At 37.7% G+C, this 18,820-nt stretch overlaps 1 protein-coding gene across 1 annotated transcript in view; it reads left to right on the forward strand.

The window, feature by feature from the left end:
* The window catches only part of bcr (BCR activator of RhoGEF and GTPase), a 74,839-nt gene extending 61,354 nt beyond the window's left edge, over positions 1-13,485 (forward strand). The window contains exons 9-23 of the mRNA XM_008423957.2: positions 828-949; positions 1,677-1,842; positions 1,928-2,047; positions 3,319-3,394; positions 3,616-3,720; positions 3,941-4,015; positions 4,226-4,323; positions 5,275-5,406; positions 7,222-7,281; positions 7,491-7,600; positions 8,303-8,442; positions 8,665-8,799; positions 8,961-9,066; positions 9,484-9,646; positions 9,948-13,485. Of these exons, the coding sequence (XP_008422179.1) occupies positions 828-949; positions 1,677-1,842; positions 1,928-2,047; positions 3,319-3,394; positions 3,616-3,720; positions 3,941-4,015; positions 4,226-4,323; positions 5,275-5,406; positions 7,222-7,281; positions 7,491-7,600; positions 8,303-8,442; positions 8,665-8,799; positions 8,961-9,066; positions 9,484-9,646; positions 9,948-10,037 (1,698 nt within the window). The 3' untranslated portion in view covers positions 10,038-13,485. The remainder of the gene's footprint in view (positions 1-827; positions 950-1,676; positions 1,843-1,927; positions 2,048-3,318; positions 3,395-3,615; positions 3,721-3,940; positions 4,016-4,225; positions 4,324-5,274; positions 5,407-7,221; positions 7,282-7,490; positions 7,601-8,302; positions 8,443-8,664; positions 8,800-8,960; positions 9,067-9,483; positions 9,647-9,947) is intronic.
* The last annotated feature ends 5,335 nt before the right edge of the window (positions 13,486-18,820 follow it).

Below are 18,820 nucleotides of genomic sequence, written 5' to 3' on the forward strand. Positions count from 1 at the left end.
AAATGAATTTATTGTTGAGAGAGAAACGTCTCAATACCGTGTTGGGAGCACAGCTCACATACTGTATAGAAGACGGTGCTCTGCTCAGACAAGACCAAAGTCCAACTTTTTGGCAAAAGACAGTTTTGGAAGAAAACACTTCACATTACCCTGAACACAACATACACATGAAGAAGACGGTATCATGCTGGGATGCTTCTCATTAGAGACATACAAGCTGTTTGAAATGAAAATGGGTGGAACTAAATACAGGTCAGTCAAGAAGAATACCTGTTGGTTGCTACAAATGTCCTAAAGCGTGGGCGAAGAACCACAAACATGCTGCCAAGTGACCCAGTTTCAATTTAGACCTAAGTCCAATCTGAGAATCAGTGGCTAGACTAAAAGGAATGATGTTTAAGATGATGTTTAAGAACATACTCCGTCAAATTTGACTTTGCTCTTGTGTATAGACGAATGGCAATATATTCAGTCTTTAGCTGTGGCCAAGATGCCCTTTGAGCTGTAATGGCAATGAAAGGGGTTTTTACATTCAATTAACTTGTGAGTATTGAATATATGTACTATGGTGTATTCGTGAAAAACTGAAAACTGCACTTCTGTTTCCTTCCACTTCACTTATGTGTGACTTTGTGTTGGTCAACACTGAGGTTTTTGGTTGTAAAAAATAGTTTGTTGAGACATTGTTCCTGACTCTTTTTTTTTTTTTTTTTTATCAATGCATCCCTTAGAAAATGGAGTCTCCTCTACTACCAGAATAGTGGAAGGTGTCATCCTTTTTTCCCCCCCCTTGCTGACCTAAACGCTGCTGTCTGTCGCTGCTGCAGAACCGCCAGCTGCTGAAGGACAGTTTCATGGTGGAGTTGGTGGAGGGAACCAGGAAGCTGCGGCACGTCTTCCTCTTTACTGACCTGCTGCTCTGCGCCAAGCTGAAGAAACAGATTGGAGGGTAAAGAAAACAGTTAAAACAAAAACGCCACAGCTATGCACCACAACATTGACACAGATGATACAGGAGTTGGGAAACCGACTCAGGAAGTTTTTAATCTACCGATGCAGGTTATTCTTTCACAGCTAAATGTGCCATCGTATGGAAGTTGGTGCTATGAAACCGTTTCAGCATAATTATAAATTGTTTTGTAAATATGTACAAGTAAAATGGAAGCAGAAAGGATGAGTCTAGCAAACGGCTTGGTATATTTACAAAAAGATGAGAGCGATGCCTGATGGCTGCATTCAAGAAAAATGGTAACACTCAGGCATCCGGAGCAGAAGGAGCAAATTAATCTGCCAAAACAAACAAATATTTTTCAAAGTTAAAAATGTTTTAAGACTGAAATATCTACAAAAAATACAAACCGATAATTTGGAGAACAATATTCAGTAGAAAATATAAAGGATATGTTAAGCGAGCAATTGCATCCAATGACACTTACATTCTAGATGATGTTGCAAAAAACCCATATGCATCACATAAAGCTAGAGCCAAATCTTGATTTCCACTGCAGATGGCCAATGAGTCCAATATGGACTCCAAAATACCACCAAAGCCTTTCCCTGGTAGTCATCTGTATCAATTATCCTGCTTTATTGATCTGTCTCCTGCTTTTAAACCTACTTTGCATCCACTTGTATTTCTGGTCATTCTAACTTTCTTCTTTCTGATCCAAATGCAGTAAAAACCAACAGTACGACTGCAAGTGGTACATCCCCCTGACTGAGCTGACCTTCCAAGGCCCCGAAGACACCGAGCCCCTCGCCATTCCCCAAGTCTCGGACGAAGAGCTGGATGCCGTTAAGGTCAAGATCTCACACCTTCGCAGTGAGATTCAGAGGGAGAAGGTCAGTCGGAGGGCTCTAAACACAGATGATTCTGAGAATCTGAATTTCCATGAAGCATTTCATTCTTTTTGCTTTGGATTTTCAGAGAGCCAACAAGGGTTCAAAAGTAATCGACAGACTCCGGAAAAAACTGTCGGAGCAGGAGTCTTTGCTGCTACTAACGTCTCCCAGCATGCCGCTCAGATTGTTCAACAAGAACGGAAAGGTGAGGATGCGACCATTACGATGATGTGCTCTCATACGTCTTATCTTTTCTAAATCGTTCCCTGCATGTTCTTTGTATTTCTTCTGTCTCTTATTTAACCGTTGCCTTCCTGAGTCACTCGGGTCCCAAACATAAGTCAGTCACAAGTTTCAACAACCTGACAAAATTCGGAGTTTCCCTTCTACTAATTGCTTGATCTTCCATTGTCACACTTTTGTGTTTCAGATCTTCAAATACGTTTCAACATCAGACAAAGCTGCCTTGAGTAAATACAAAAATAGGTTTTTAAGCAACTGTTTCATTTTACTTGGCTTGAAACAAGAGGGTTTGAACAGCCTGTTTAAAGTCATGCCACACCACATAACTTTATTTAAGTCTAGACTTTGACGAGGCTACTACAAAACCTTTTTTTTCCCTTTTTTCAGCCAATCATAGAGGGAATTGCTGTTGTGCTTTGGATCATTGTCTTGCAGCATATCTCAAGTCCCCATGAGTTTTTCGTGATGAACAGATATTTTCTCTCAAGATATTCTGTTACGTACCCAAAATCTTGTTTCCTTTAATTATGGCATATTTAACTGGAAGTATGATGTGTTTTTGTTTTGTTTTTGTAAATGCTCTGAGTTTTGCAGCAGAATAAATCGGCACACTTTCCAGAAACTTTTTCTGTGTGTTTTTTGTTAGCAGTGGTTTTCACTTGGGAACTCTCTCTTGGATGCCATTTTTGCCCCGTCTCTTTCTCATCGTTGAATCATGAACTCTGACTTTAACTGTAGTAAGAGAAGTCTTCAGTGCGTTAGATGTTGTTCTGGCTTCTTTTGTGACCTCCTGGGTGAGTTTTAGATGTCCGCTGGTTGTTACAAGCTTCTCCTGAAAAAGGTTCACCACCTTCTGCATGTTTTCTCCATTTGTGGAGGTTTATGCATTTGGATGCTTTGTTGCTTTTGAGATCTTTAACCTCCTCTTCTATTTGCGCCTAAATGTGGGGTTTATTTCTTGTCGGACAGTTCCTATTTGAGTGGTTTTGTGATTGTGATATTTTGGCAGTAATCAGACCTGAGTGTGACTAGTGAAATGTAACTCAGCTGGAGTTAACCATAGCTTTTTTACTGTTTTACTAAGGTTATCCTTTTCTGATATTAACATTTGTTTGGCCTAAAATATTTAAGCATGGAAAATAAAAGCAAAAACAGGTTATATACATTTTCCCAGATCTCTATGTTTTCTTACATACTCTGTTTGCGTGTGTGTATGTGTGTGTGTGTTTTCAGAGTTACAGCTTCCTGATTTCTTCTGACTACGAGCGTTCAGAGTGGAGAGAGATAATCAGGGAACAGCAGCAGAAATGTGAGTGTCAGAGAAATGTCCTTCCAGGCACGTCCTGTCTGATCCAATTAAAGGAAAACATACCTGCTTCCCACATCACAATGTGCAATGCATGTTTAATTAAACACTTACAGCAAATCCTGCCTTTTCAACCTATGACTAACAAGACCCCACTCACATTCCAATATGACATGTTTTTGATATCCACCGACATTTACATAAACCTCTCCTGTGTCTTCAAGGTGTTAAAACTCCCTCACTGACGTCCATGGAGCTCCAAATGTTGACCAGCTCCTGTCTCAAACTCCAAACTGTCCACAACATTCCTCTTAGTCTGAATAAAGAAGGTAGGCTCCTTCTATTTGCGCCTAAATGTGGGGTTTATTTGTGCATCAAGAATGGAATTATTACAAAAACAGCTTTAAATTAAATGTTCCCCACAAGCCGGCATTGCTTTTTGCTCTTTCCCCCTCCGCCTGAATCGACTCCAGAACAAACAGAGATGTGCATGCTTTTCTAATCTGCCCCCGCTGACATCCTTTTCCAATCTCTCTGCTGTTTTTCCAGAGGATGAATCCTCCGGTCTCTACGGGTTTCTGAATGTAATCGTCCACTCTGCCTCTGGCCTCAAACAGAGTTTAAGTGAGTCACTCAACTTCAGACTTTATGCAGTAATTATAACATAAGGTAACTCTAGTAACCACAGCTTTAATGTTGCAGTGCAAAATGCTCCTATTAATTTATTGTATTTTTGTGGTTGAAAGAAATGCAGTCAAACATTCCCTCTGAGCATACAGCTCATTTTTTATTTTTTAATATGTAATGTCTTCACCATCACCCTCTTTCTGCCAGATCTCTACTGCACATTGGAGGTGGACTCATTTGGCTTCTTTTTAAATAAAGCAAAGACGAGAGTCTACCGATACACCACTGAACCCAAGTGGAACGAGGTAAAATCCAGAACAAATGCCCACACTAAATCTTTTCTAGTCTCATTTTATGACTGTAGAATGTTTATGCAAATGCCCAGCATTAATGAACCATCTGGGTTTTTTGTTATTTTTTACTCGGCAGTATACTTAAAACACTATATCTTATCTGTGTGTTTTATGCTGCTTCTCATATGTGTACCATCTGCTGTTTTTTGATCAGTTAGCTGTCTGAGTAGTGAAAAGATGTCTATCAAAAACCACAAAAAGGATCATCTGCCACCCACAAAAATATAGAGGAAATTAACTACTGCAAATAGTTATTATTGCATACAAGCTGATGGATATTGCACCCTCCACAGTTATTAGCACCCCCCGGTAAACATTTATGAAACATTCCTACATCTATTTGATTGAATTTATTTAGTACGTGAAAAATATCCCACATGAGACGTTATAGTTTTGATCAAAATCACTGATGTCAATAATTTTCACAATTACCAAAGGCTTTAAAAGAAATGTGGCTGAAGCTTGTATATCAGTTTTTTTGCCATTTGGTTGCAATTCCAGCACATAAAATAGGACCTACTGCAAGAGTCTGGACAATCTGAAGAGATTGTGCAGCACCAAGAAGAGTGCACTCATAGTGCCACTGCTGACTAAGGGAAGAAAGAGTTTAGAAAAATATTAGATCCTCTTTGAGAATTCTGCTTAAAAAGTGGAAGTAATATGAACTAATGAGGATTTGCAGCACGCGATGACTCACATCTGTCCAAAAGCTAAATGAACCGACAGTGTGGATCTCAGAACAATGTGCAAACCATATGTGGAGCACTACCTTGCATAATTGCAAGGAATGCCGCTCAGCTGTGGGCAGTAAAGGGATAATATTTGTAATTTTTGTCTCACTGTTTCATCTTTTATGCAAATATTGTTTTTCTTTTCCTTTTTTTCCCTTCCTTTTACCCAAAGGAGTTTGAAATCGAGCTGGAGGGCTCTCAGACCCTGAGGTTGCTCTGCTATGAGAAGAGCTACAACAGGACCAAGTTGAACAAAGAAGACGGAGACAGCACAGACCGCATCATTGGGAAAGGACAGATCCTGGTATGACATGACGTCACCCCCCCCGTTACGATCTGCACACTTACCATGACTCAGTATTGATTGAGAGTTATGTCATCTCCTCAGCTGCAAAGCATGAAGCACACATCAATTTTGACAGTTATGCATGATGTAGAAAGATGATTATTAGTGTGTTCTTGCAATAGGTAGTCCAACCTGTGTAGCAAGTGACAAATGTCTGTCAGTTCAGCAAAGATTTACTCGGAGGGTGATTTATTTTATTTTATTTATTTTTTTGACAGGCAGACAAAAAGCTGCCATTTTTGACCTTTTATCCATTGTTGTGCTGGCAGGTTTAGCTGTCAGAACTCCTGATGACTGACGGTATCCTGACATTGATGGCAGATTTAAAGTGTCATTGATGAGGTTGCCAAGAGAACATCGGCCCAAATTCATCACTGTAAATTAGCAAACATAAAGATAAAATTAAAAAAAAAGACTAATATTATTCTCTTTTTTTGCTTCTAGTGAAAATAAATAAAAGATCAAAAGCTCACCCAGAGCAAAGCAGGCTTGTTTCTGTTAGCTATGGAACAACAGTTTTAATCTGAGCTGTCTGTATCCTGTTTGATTTGGTTAAACTGCAGCAGAAAAGTCTGCTTCCCTGGCTCGCAAGCTCAGTGCTCCCCCTAGTGGCGTCTTTCAGTAATTCTGAGACCTGATCCTGTCTTAATGGGATGATGTCATTGTAAACCAGCTGCCAGAGATGCTTGACAGGATTTTCACAAGTCTGAATAAGGAACAAATGATACCTCTTTGATTTGACAGAAACTCATTTATCTTTCTTTGCTGCTGTCATTTATATGTGGTTCACGTTGTTTACATGTTGAAATTACCGTTATTTGCTGGCAGAGAAAGCCCGGTTTTCTCTGTCTGCAACAAAGAAAACCAGAGCAAAACAACAGAAAGCCTGGCAGGTTGCTAAAGCACAATGTCATGCAACAAGTTATATCCATCTGTTTGTTTTTTAGTCAAGATCCATTCATGTTTCTGTTCATGATCTTTTGTTCATTATCCATTTTGTTCATTATCTGTTATCTATCCATCTATTATCTCTCTGTCCATCCGCTCTCCATTGGTTCTTCTTCACTGTTTATAGGTTCATAAGTGCTTTGTAAAATTGTAGTTGAGAAAAGGCCAAGCCCCACTAAATCCAATGGACCTCAGTGTTGTGCTTTTTTTTTTTTTTACTGGAGAAAATTGAAACCCACACCTTAAAACATTTCAACAGAAAAGCAGCTCTCTTTTTAAATTAAATGCAATTCTTTATAATCAAATTTCTCAAAGTACACACTCGGCGGCACAAGATTCATTTATGAGAAATGCGATCCGACTTTGTGCGCAACCAGAAAGAGGCTTCGGCAACATCAACATTCAGTCTTCTGAGTCTCTGCTCGTATTCTGCATTATCTCAGTGGCACCGGTTTGTTCTGCCCCAGATCCAGATGGCTTATCAGATCTGTGTGGCTATGATTTTAGTCTCTGGGAATAAATCATATTTGGTTAATCTTATATCTGGAAATACAGTAAATGACTGATATCAGCCACCAACTACTGCATGTAGAGGGTGGATCTTTGCAGCTGATGTCATAGTTTTATGCATCACTGGTTCTCTAACTGATCTAGAAACAAACAACAAGAGTGCAAGAGTAGAAATTAGCAGAAATTACTACATTTTGACTTTTTCTATTATTCCCTAACCTCATGTACTCATATGGTATTGAATATTTTAGTCTTACAAATATAATTGCCATTAATTTTGTAATAAAAGCTGCCTATTTTGATTATTCCTTTCAGCTTGATGCTCAGGTCCTTCAAGGCAAAGACTGGCAAAGAACAGTTATTCCTATGAACGGGGTGAGTGTGACAGTTATTCTTCACTTTCATCCAATCCGTTTTACTCTGACTATTATTGTTTTGGACTTTTTCTAATAATATCACTCTTTAAAACAACATTTACTTGAGATTCTGCAAAGTTGCCATAAATGAATTTCTCATCTCTATGGCTCTCACTTCTCTCAATTCTAAACTTGTAATTTTTTATTTTTTATTTTTATTCCTGTCAGGTTGAAGTGAAACTGTCTATGAAGTTCACCAGCAGAGAGTTCAGTCTGAAGAGGATGCCCTCAGAGAAACCCCTGGGCGTGTTTGGAGTTAAAATCTCCACAGTGACCAAGTGAGTTAACGTTAGAAAAACGGAGTAAATACATAAAAAGCAGTCAGTTGTGTTGAGAACTGACTGCATCTGTATTATACTATGATATTCTTGCTGGTGTACCTCAAATCTAACTTGTCTTCTTTTCTGTGCGAGACAAATGCTAGCTTTGTCTTTAGCTATCAATTTCTCTGTGTTAAAACCTACTAGTTAACTGTGTTGTCTTTTATTTGGCTGCATACTGATCATGCTAAAGTTTCCTAACCAGCACCTTATTCTTTTTTAATTGTCCTTGTTCTTGTATTGGACAATATGTCAATCTCTCACCAGTTTTAAGCTAGTATAACCGAATATGTGGCTGTCTTTTTTTTTTTTTTTTTCATCAATTTTCATTTAGTTTTTCCTTAGACTAGCCACCTACAATGTTCTCAAGAAAAAAAAGGGTACATTTTGTTCAGTATGGCAAGTTATCCATTCATCTATTTGACCTTACTCCATCCATCCATCACAAAGTTTTTATGAGTACATTGAAATGGTATGAAATAGTACAGAGAGCTCTGGATGTCTGGTAAAAGTACATCATTTTGAAATAATAATAATAATAAGCAAAAAATATGTAGGAACCTTCACCTTCCAATGAAACAGAGTTCAAGAATAAAGAAGAAAGTGATTGGAAGTAAATTGATGTAAATTGTCAAAGTGTTTGTTTTTGTCCCGGTCCAGACGGGAACGCTCCAAGGTGCCCTACATTGTCCGTCAGTGCCTAGAAGAGATAGAGAGGAGAGGCATGGAGGAGGTGGGAATATACAGAGTATCAGGGGTGGCCACTGATATCCAGGCTCTGAAAACCGCCTTTGACACCAGTAAGTCCTGCATCAATCTTTGTCCTAAGCTTAAATGATCTGTGTACTTCTGTAACGGTATTCAGTGTGAAGAGGAGCCATTGGTTTTCTATACTCAAAACCTTTAAAGGTTTCATTGCATAAGCTATTTTAAACAATGGATCTGCATTTCCTTATCGTTTTAGCAACACACATCTTAGCTTTTCCTCTGGTCTTTACTCATTTCTTGTCTTCCTCCTGCAGATAACAAAGACGTGTCTGTGATGATGAGCGAGATGGACGTCAATGCCATCGCCGGAACCCTGAAGCTGTACTTCAGAGAGCTGCCTGAGCCCCTCTTCACTGATGAGCTCTATCCTAATTTTGCAGGTGGCATCAGTAAGTTGCCGCCCGCTGCTTCCAATTTATTTAATTATTGCTATTAAAATTGAGCTGCTTCAAGGTAGTTGTCACATGTTGCTTCTTGAAGAATTCAGCTGCATGCAATATGTGGAGGAGTCACGTGAATTGTTGCTTTGCCTTCCTTTCCTTCTGCTCAGCCCTCACTGATAGTGTTGCCAAAGAGAGCTGTATGCTGAACTTGCTGCTGTCACTGCCAGAACCCAACCTAGTCACCTTCCTTTTCCTTTTGGATCACCTCAAGAGGTACGGAGGACACGACACTATAGTTAGTGCATGGGAGATATTCAGACATCCAACTCCATGACTGGTCTTAGGTTTCAGCAAAAAAGAAATTTGTTTTGTTTTTATGTGTGTTTTAAACATATTTACATAGCCATTTATAATATCAAATACATTTATTTTGCATTCATTTTAAGTTTTTTTTTCTCTCCAAATGCTGAGCTTATTATACAAACTTCCTCTCAGTTCTCCGTCCAAGTGTTTAATTTTGTTCACTGATTTCTGCGTCAGTTTAAGCTTTTGAGTTCTCAAAACTCTTCTGCACTTCTCCTTCTAGTAGTTTCCTTTTGAGGTAAACTCAAACAATTCACCGTGAGCAACAATTCATCACAGTTTGACATCCTTGGCACCGACGTCACTTGTTTGTCGTCCTCTCCCCAGGGTGGCGGAGAAGGAAAGCGTCAACAAGATGTCTCTGCACAATCTGGCAACCGTCTTTGGGCCCACTCTGCTCAGGCCGGCAGAGAAGGACAGCAAGATTCCTTCTAACCCCACTCAACCCATCAGCATGGGGGACAGCTGGTCCTTGGAAGTTATGGCACAAGTGAGCTAAACCCAGCGCCACTCTGTCCACTCCCTCTGCAATTTTGTCATCGAAGTTCTGTCAGAAATGAGCAGCTAAATGCTGAGTTTCAGCAACAATACTTTTGAAACGTACAGACAGTGTAGCCATTCTTTTGAGAACATAGAGGAACAATTTCTCTACAGGGATGCAACGCCAAAATATGTAACAATGAGTTATTACATTTTAGGGGCCAAAAAGACAACTGTAACGGAAAAATACTTTTCAAGAGCTTATGTCGTGTTTATTTCTAATTCACAGCTTTTGTCTCCTGTTGTTTCAGGTCCAGGTTTTGCTGTATTTCCTGCAGCTGGAAACCATCCCCACCCCGGACAGTAAACGACAGAGTATCCTCTTCTCCACTGAGGTGTAGAGCTTACTCAGACTGTCTGCTCTGAACTCATTCTAGTAGAGGTGTAAAAAAAAAAAAAAAAAGGGGGATGGACACTGGCTCAAAGTGAGCCCACTGTAGTGTGTTTTTAAATTGACTTGGAAGGATTGTTTCTACAGAACAGAAGATGGCGCCACTCATCTCTGAAGCTCAGAGGATTTGAGGTCATAATTATACACATCATTATCCAATAGTTAGTGTAATTCCTCGTATCTGTAGTTATTCACCAGGTGATCTGCTTTTGTCACAGTTTACTTTTTTTCTCGTCTCATAAATGAAGACGTGGTCAAATTCAGTGCGTCTTTCTTGACTCTCATGTACTTTTACATTGCTGCATTGTACTCAAGTTTGCATTTATTTTTGGACAATCATTAAGTCTTGCAAAACACATGATAGCATCTCAAATGGTTTTACACATTAAAATCTCTTACATTGTTCTCGGTGCATTATTTCTGGATAGACGAGACTTTTTTTTTTTTTTGTGGCCTTTTTCAGTTACCATTTTTTTTAAAGGCAATGAAAGCAGACTCCTGATCGAGCTTACAACAAAAACAAACACGATTCAAGTCGAGAGCTATGACTTGAAATGTGTTGGGGAAAAAAAGAAAGAATTTAGTTACCCAATCTTTTTTCTTTCTTAACCCAAAAAAAAAGCAGATTTATTTGGTCATATTTTTATTTCATCTCATTTGTTTCTTAAGGTAGACTCCAGCCTAAATGCACAGGAAGCAATATATTTTCTAATGTAGGAATTGTCGAAATGTTCGTCTCGTTGTAACATAGGACATCTTGCCAAACTGTTTTTGTTGTTTTTAGGGGATAAAATGAGGCATGTACATGTTTGTAATCTTAAAGTTGTATTTTGTTTTAAAGTTGTTACTATTATTTATTTTGGGGGGGATCCTGTTGAGGAAAAAAGTCTTTTTTATTTTTTCTTTATGAAAGTGGTAGGTTTTAGCCTCGACCTTGCTGTAAAAGAGCAAGATTTCAGCCTTGTTTTTAACAACAATCCCCCGTGAGCTCTCCATTTAAATACCATTATTATCGTTATTATTATTATTATGAAGGTAACACAAGCATTGTAGTCAAATCCTGTATGCTGCTGTGGAAAAGGCACAAGCGTCTTTAACTGCTGGGTGTCTCTTGGCGGATTCGTCTCGCCTCCAGAGACGTCTGTCACCCGTCTAGTGTAGACTTTATGCAACAGTCATAATACAGAATACTCATACAAATCATGTAGGAGATTATGTTTGTTTTTTTTTGTACCATTTAATCTGTGGCAACAGAAGTGCACTCATACAATATTAAAACTACTGTATAAGAATTTAAGTGGCCTGACAATTCTGTGTTTATGTCCAGTGAGAAATACTTTTTTAAAATTCTTTTTATACCACTCGTTACCCTTTTTTGCTATTGTAAAAATTTCCCAGTGGCAACGGCCATGGCGAAGCTCATAACATTCCCTGTTACTGATTTAACATGCAGGCATGTTTTATTATTTTTATTGAATTTGTTATGGATGACTTTGTATTCAGACTTGATCTGGGATATTGTCGGTTTTTTTAATTTTATTGTCTTGCACTCCCAAAACGGATCTTTTTAGCCAGAGGAAAGATGAACCTTATGATGAAGGCTACGGTTAGATTTCTGTATACACCAATCAGCCACAACGTATAAACCACAAACTCAGTATAGCCATATTCCAGGCTAATATTAGGCATTAAATACATGTTTGCTATTAATGCCTTAATCCTGAGGATTTAATGGACCTTTTCTGAGCCATGATAGATTGTGTCATAAGTCACATGATCCTTGTAGTTTGGATGTTTTCAGGTCTAGAAAACCATCTGCTTTTACAGACTCCATGTTTATCTTCTGAAAAGAAATCTAGGATTTTAAATAACAAAAGCCAAAAGAACTAGTTCTCATCTTGGTGTAATATTTGGAAGTCATTCAAATTAACATTTTATTCATCAATCTTCAGTTTTCTAAAATGTGGAGAACCATGCATGAGCCGGTTACTGGTATCAAAGTTTAAAGTTGCAATTTACCGTTTAATAACTTTAAAAATGCATCAAATGCAGGTTTGATGCATGTTTTAGCATCAAACTTGCAAAAAAAAAATGCACATCAATGCTGGAGAGTCATGATTTTTATTTGACTTTAGAGACTATTTAGTGTTGCTGGCAAGCTTGCTGAGTCCGGCTGAATCAGTCTTAAAAGAAAGAGATATTAGGTTGTCTGGAAATATTTCCGGCTCTGAGCAACTCTTGACAATCACTGCACACAAACTAACAAAGTGTCGCCCATTACCCTTTTAAAAGTTGAAGTTTGAAACAAAAAATGTAGAACTACTCTTTAGACTCCTGTTCTTCCAACCCAGAAGTGGAATTAGACCAGAGGATACTTGGCAACCATGAACAGGAGCTTGACATACTTTAGATAAACATTTGATTCTTTTTTTTTTCTCTTTCCTTTGGTTTGTTATTTAGTTTGTATTTTCTTTTAATTCCTGTAAAGCACTTTGTATTGCCTTGTTGCTGAAAATGTGCTTTATAGATAAAAATACCTTTACCTTTAAAAGACCAGTTGGCAAAGCTATGAAGAGTTTGTCTGGTAACCAGCTAACTGTGCAGCTGTGGAGCAGATAGCCTGACTAATTTGCCAGCCTATATCCACTCATTCTACTTATTTTCCTTTATGTAAAAAGTAGAATGCCTAAAATGCCCAACAATCTGAAAGAACATTTCAGTGCAAAAGGCACTGAAATTATTGCCCATTCGTCTTTGATCGAGAGCGTCTGTGTGAACAGAAATCAATCCATAAGCACTTGAATACCACTTTTGTTTTTTTGTTTTTATTGTTTTTTTTTGAGCCAACAAAAAAAAATGTTTTGTTTGCATAAACAAGAAGGTGATTTATATATCACCTTCTATATAAATAATTAGAAGGTGATTATTTGTATAAAATGCTTCAAAAGGACTAATATGTTGCAGATAGCATATAAATGTAATAATTAATATGTTCCATTATTTTAGCAGAATTTGGTTTCCAATTTTTGTATAAACGCCACCGTGCTGTAAAATTGTAGGTTTTTTTTTTACTCAAGGTTTTCATACTGTGAGAATCTCATAGGTCCTCCTCCCTGTTGAGATCCCACAAAAACTTGCATGCTCACCATTTTACAAATTGTGATTGATTGGGTTTTGACCTTTCAGATTTTATCTTTTTATTTTATCTTTTTTTTTTGCAGCCCTCGTATGAAGCATAAATAAATCAAACGAAATCTGCGATAACACGTCATTTGACGATGGCAAAACTTTGAGTGTTGCAGTTAATTAATTTTGATAAATATCAAAATTGCACCCAAATTTGTTAGAGCTCGGCAATCTCCCAGCAGAATCTTTTCCTGGAAAAANATATAAAAAATTGGTGCTAATGCATCTGAGCTGATGTGGTTCTTTTGTTGTGGTCGACTGGTGTCTATAGAGGACTCTGCTAAAAGGGCCTAATTAAAGGGTTTACTTTTTTTTCTTTTAATATATGATTATTAACAGAAACATAGCATACGAGTAACTACGCAAGAACAAAAACAAGCAATCGGCTTCTTGGAATATTTGAAATCACAGTTCTGATCTTATTTTATTTTCGTGGGTTTTTCCTGCTGACTTGCTATTTTGCTTCCACAATATAATTTGATTACGTTTCACTCACTGTAGCATGCTTATAGCCTCATGTAGAATGTGAACATTCAGTCACGTTTCTCCTTCATACAAAGTCCCAGCTGCCTGTACTTATCCAACCCTTTTGTGCCTCAACACTTGCTTTTGTTTACCACCAAAATTTACTTTGTCTTCATGTCAGCCGAGAAGCTGGTGGTTAAGAAAAACATTCATCCTCTTGTTGCCTTTGCTGAGGACAGCCACACATCTTTCATCTTCTACTTATAGGCTAAGACAGGACCTGAAAATACAAGCATGGTCTTAGCTCATTCCCTACATGAGCATTCTTTCATCCGACCTCTAATGCTGTAAGTGAATGAAACTCTGTGCTAAAGTTAATCCTCTAAGTGCAACACATAGTTTTTTTTTCTCTTATAAATGCCTTTTATGCTGATTTATTTATGATTCCTTCTAGTTTGGTATAAGATGGTCTGCTTGATCTGTTTATTTATGGTAAAATGTCAAATTAATGTTAGAAAAATGTCTTAATATAATGTGGTTTCTCTAGTAAATTAATCTGCTTCTTCTGCTGTGTTTAAAACATTTTGTTCTGATTTTGTCTCGGTACAAGAACCACTAAGTAGCTCTGTAGACACGGTGTCTTGCAAAAATATTCACACTGCTCAAGCATTTTTCACATGTATTATTTTTTTAACCTCAAATTAAATGCATTTTATTAGGATTATGTGCTTCACCAACACAAAATAGTGTGTACTTATGTAGTGTGAAGGGTGAGAATACCTTCTTTAAAATAAAATTGTTAAAAATGTGATGCACATTTGTACTTATAGACAGCAAAGAACATTTCAGTGCAAAAGGCACTGAAATTATTGCCCATTCGTCTTTGATCGAGAGCGTCTGTGTGAACAGAAATTTTCAACTCTTGTCACAAATTTACAATTGGACTTAGGTTTGGACTTTGACTGGGTCATTGCAACCCAAAAATATGCTTTGATAGACACATTTAGGACCAACAGATTAAAGGAGTCGTATTATTGTATGAAACAATTGAAAACAGCTTCCTTTCTGTTTGACAACTAAGCACTGCTTTGTGTTGGTTTATCACGTATAATCACAATAACATGCACTGACATTTGTGGTTGCAATGTGACAAAATGTTAAAAAAGGTGCAAATATTTTTTATGAACAGAAAAGTAGCATATGTCTCCTGACGTGCAGGAACGGTCAGTTCCTGCACATCAGCTCAGCGTATGTGTTTGTTTCAAATAGCAGACTGCCCACTGTGATTGTTTTAGCTATATGACGTGGACAACCGAATAGAAAGTGCAGGTTCAAGTAACTAAGACTCCTTTTCCCCCACGGAGTGTATAATATGTATAATACTAGAGAATACATAATTTGGTTTCCCTGTTATTTATTGCGCAGCTCTCTGGATCAAGCTGGTTACAACCTTTAACCTCTTTGCAAATCCGACCTGTCAGTTTGTGGTAGAGGAGAGTCTTATAATGCTCTAAATGTATTATTTTGCTCTGTCTGTCACTGTTTCTGCATGTTCTCACAACAGTCTGTCCCAGCCAAAATAAAATCTCAAGTTTTTCCGTGGGCTTGCCTGAAGATATGGTGCATATTGCTTTAAATGTGCATTTATTACATCGGACCCTGGTATTTATTGCCATATTATAGGCAATCTTACACAACCTTCTGCTGCCACTTTTCAGAAATCATGCCACCAATAAATTTTGCCTTCTTAGCAATGTTCTAGTTATTTAAAAAAAAATTGAAGACATAATGTCAAACTCCAGGATGAGACATGTTGACCAACTATGTCACTTTCTATTTTTGAGTCTTTTTTGTCTCTGTTTAACTATTCAATGTTCTGCTTGTAGAACTGTAAAAAGGATTACTGTATTCTGAGGGTAAAACATGTTTGAGAGGCATTTGCAGCCTATGTTTGTACACAAAAATAGTAAATAAAATCTCCTGTATCTACAAAGAGTTTGTTGCACTCCTTGTGACCGCTTGAAGCTGATGAATCAGCCAAATGTATGACTGTTGGTGTAAACCTGCAATGTACTGTATATGTATGTAACCCTTCTTTGCTCGTCTCAGATCCAATAGGCTGACTCCATGACAAACATTCGTTGTATTTATTCTTAAGAACAAAACAAGTAGGTGTTTATCGCCAGTCTAGCAGCTTCTGCCCCGTATACATTAAATAAAATGCAATAAATAACCCTCGAAAAACTATAACGCAACAGCAGCAGTTAATAGCAGTTAGAAGCAGTTAACATAAAAAGGTAAAATGAGCAACATTAACAATGATGGCATTTAAAAATATACACAAAACATAGCAAGTTTGCTTAAGAAACACTGTACACTATCACATTTGTCCAAAATGTATTTGTAAAGAGCTTATTCTAATACCACAGTTACGGACGTAAAAATAAAAAAACGGGACGAGCTGTCAGTTACCAGTTACTATGGTAACCACCCACTGCCAAGAGCAACATAACAGAACTTAAAACGCCAATAAATATGTCTAAAGAAACGTATAAAAAAATAAAGTCAAGGAACAAATAAACACATTTTGACAAACTTCACATTTAAGACATTGTCACGTTAAAACCCTGCTACATGTACGTACAGCTAATGTGTTTAAACATTTATTTTGAAAAACACCTGGATAGATGGAGGGTAAGGAAGATGATTCAAAAATAAGCAAAAAAATAAAATAAAATTCTTAAAACTCTCGCATCAATGTCCTTTGCAGATGTTTTGATTAAAACCCTGCAAAAATATATCCTCTCCAATGTTTAACCCAATATTCTAAAGCATGGTAATGGAGGGCTGGTGATGTGGGCTTGCATACAATTCATTTTACAGAAGGTCACAATAAAAACGGCAACACACCAAGAGCGCTTCACCATAACACACCTCACCAGGGAGGCACCCATGAGGCTGGCAAACCAGATAACGCCTCACCTGACCTCAAACTCATTTGGACCATTGAAGCGAACAGTGGGTCAGAATAACTGATTTGTCATGCAGAAATTTTCTTCAAACTCCTTTCACTCCCTCATTTTTTTTAATTATAGTTTTTACTTCATTAATTTGCGTGAAATGGCCTACATACCATCAGAAATTGATTTCATTTCATTTTGTTTGTATCCAGGATGCAAAACCCATTTAGGATCAGGTTTCTTACTACTTTGGATATTAAAACAGAACAACTATAAATGTAGTATATAATACAATACATACAATTTTTTTTATGTAATCGAAGTGACATTTCTAAAAAAAAAATGGCTTACTTATTCTTCAAATTAAATTTGAGTCAAAAAGTTATTTTCTCCTGATCTTCACTGATATAAGCCACGTGGCTCTTGACAGTTTGTGGTTACCATAGCAAACAGTTACTGACGGCTCGTCCCCACTTTTTGTTACCATCTGGAATCAGCTCTGTATTTTCTTTCGTTTTATAAGTATCTATTTTATACAAATTCAACTATACACAGGGCTTAACTTGTATATGTTTTGTAATCGTTATAATTAATATAGTACATTTTCATTTTACAATTGCTAAAAGCTGCTAAGTGTTGGCAATACAATAAAATATTTATTGTATTTTATTTAATGTGCAGGGGCAGAAGCTGCTGAGCAGATACTAACCACGGCTTCATTTTCTCCTGTTTTGTATGTTTTCATTTTTGATACAAAAGTAATGATTCACTTACCATTTGTGTGATATGTGTGATTTTTATTTCTTGTACTAAAGACAACATATTCATTGCTTTATGTTAAAGATGAGATTACTTAAAGACGTAACTTATGTTACATACCTCAGTACAATCCCAGTCAAGCTGCCGCTTTTTCTGTTGCCGTCTGTAACTGTGGAACGGATTTTTGCAGCATTTTGTTGATGAAATGTTCCAGAAATGCTTTTGCGGGGTTGTACTTCAGATTACATGAGTTTTGTGGCACAGAGCTAGCCTATGAGATGCTGCGAGACATCAATAGCAAGACTAACATGTGAAAGTGTGTCAGTCACATGTTTTAAGTTGGGTCAGAATTGAGAATTGTGGAGGAAATGATTTGGTGGTGAAAGCTGAGAGAGGTTTTGCTTTTTTGCTGAGACCTACTTCTGCGGTGTTCTGAAAAACTTTAACTTGGTTCGTTTAGTTGTGTGAGCACAAGCCTTGCTATGCTACAGCATAAATATCAGTTTCACTTCTTCACAATATTCATACAAGAAACTGAAACAAAAATGTAGACTGTGATCTATTTTTCAATTAATATGGAAAAGTTATAACTGTTGCTACATTGCTACAATCTTAGCTCCAGCTGACCAGATGTGTGCAGCAATATGTGGGGGAAGGGTGGCACTACACTGCTGCATACAGCCGGAGCAAACCAGCTTATGGTTTGCATCCAGAAGTCAGAGGCCAGTAGCTCTCGAGAACTGGCCTCCAAACATTAAAAAGATTTAATAAAAGAGAAACCTATGTAATTTTGAAAGACGATCTTCTGAAATGATGTTCGTTGGACAGACTCATCTAAACTGAGTTGTTTAGACAGCAGAACAGAGGAAATGATGAGCCAAATATAGCAATATAGGGAAATAACATTGCCCCATACCAACTGTGAAGCAAGGAGGCGGAGGTGTCATACCTTGGAGGTGGTTTGCTACAGCAGGACCTGGCTAGCTCTTGCATCAGAGGATGATTAAGGGAGAATGTGCCATCTACAAAACAAACTGGTCCTTGTTAAATGATCGACAACAACCAGAAAATCCAGTAAGAATTACAGTAGAACTGTTGGGCTGAGTCGGAGTCCAAACCTGGATTTGAATGAGATGCTGTGGGATGCATGCTGCACAGGAAGGACAGCTTTGAGTCCCGGCTGCATGGAGTTTGCATGTTCTCCCAGTGAATGCCTGTGTTTCTCCTCTTTGTTTTACTCCCATAGCCCAAAAATAATGACTGCCAGGTTAATTAATCCTTCTCAATCGACCTTAGGTCTGAGTGTGTGTGTGTGTGTGTGTGTGTGTGTGTGTGTGTGTGTGTGTGTGTGTGTGTGTGTGTG

Source organism: Poecilia reticulata, linkage group LG12, assembly GCF_000633615.1.
Source record: "Poecilia reticulata strain Guanapo linkage group LG12, Guppy_female_1.0+MT, whole genome shotgun sequence".
In the NCBI taxonomy this organism is placed as follows: domain Eukaryota; kingdom Metazoa; phylum Chordata; class Actinopteri; order Cyprinodontiformes; family Poeciliidae; genus Poecilia; species Poecilia reticulata.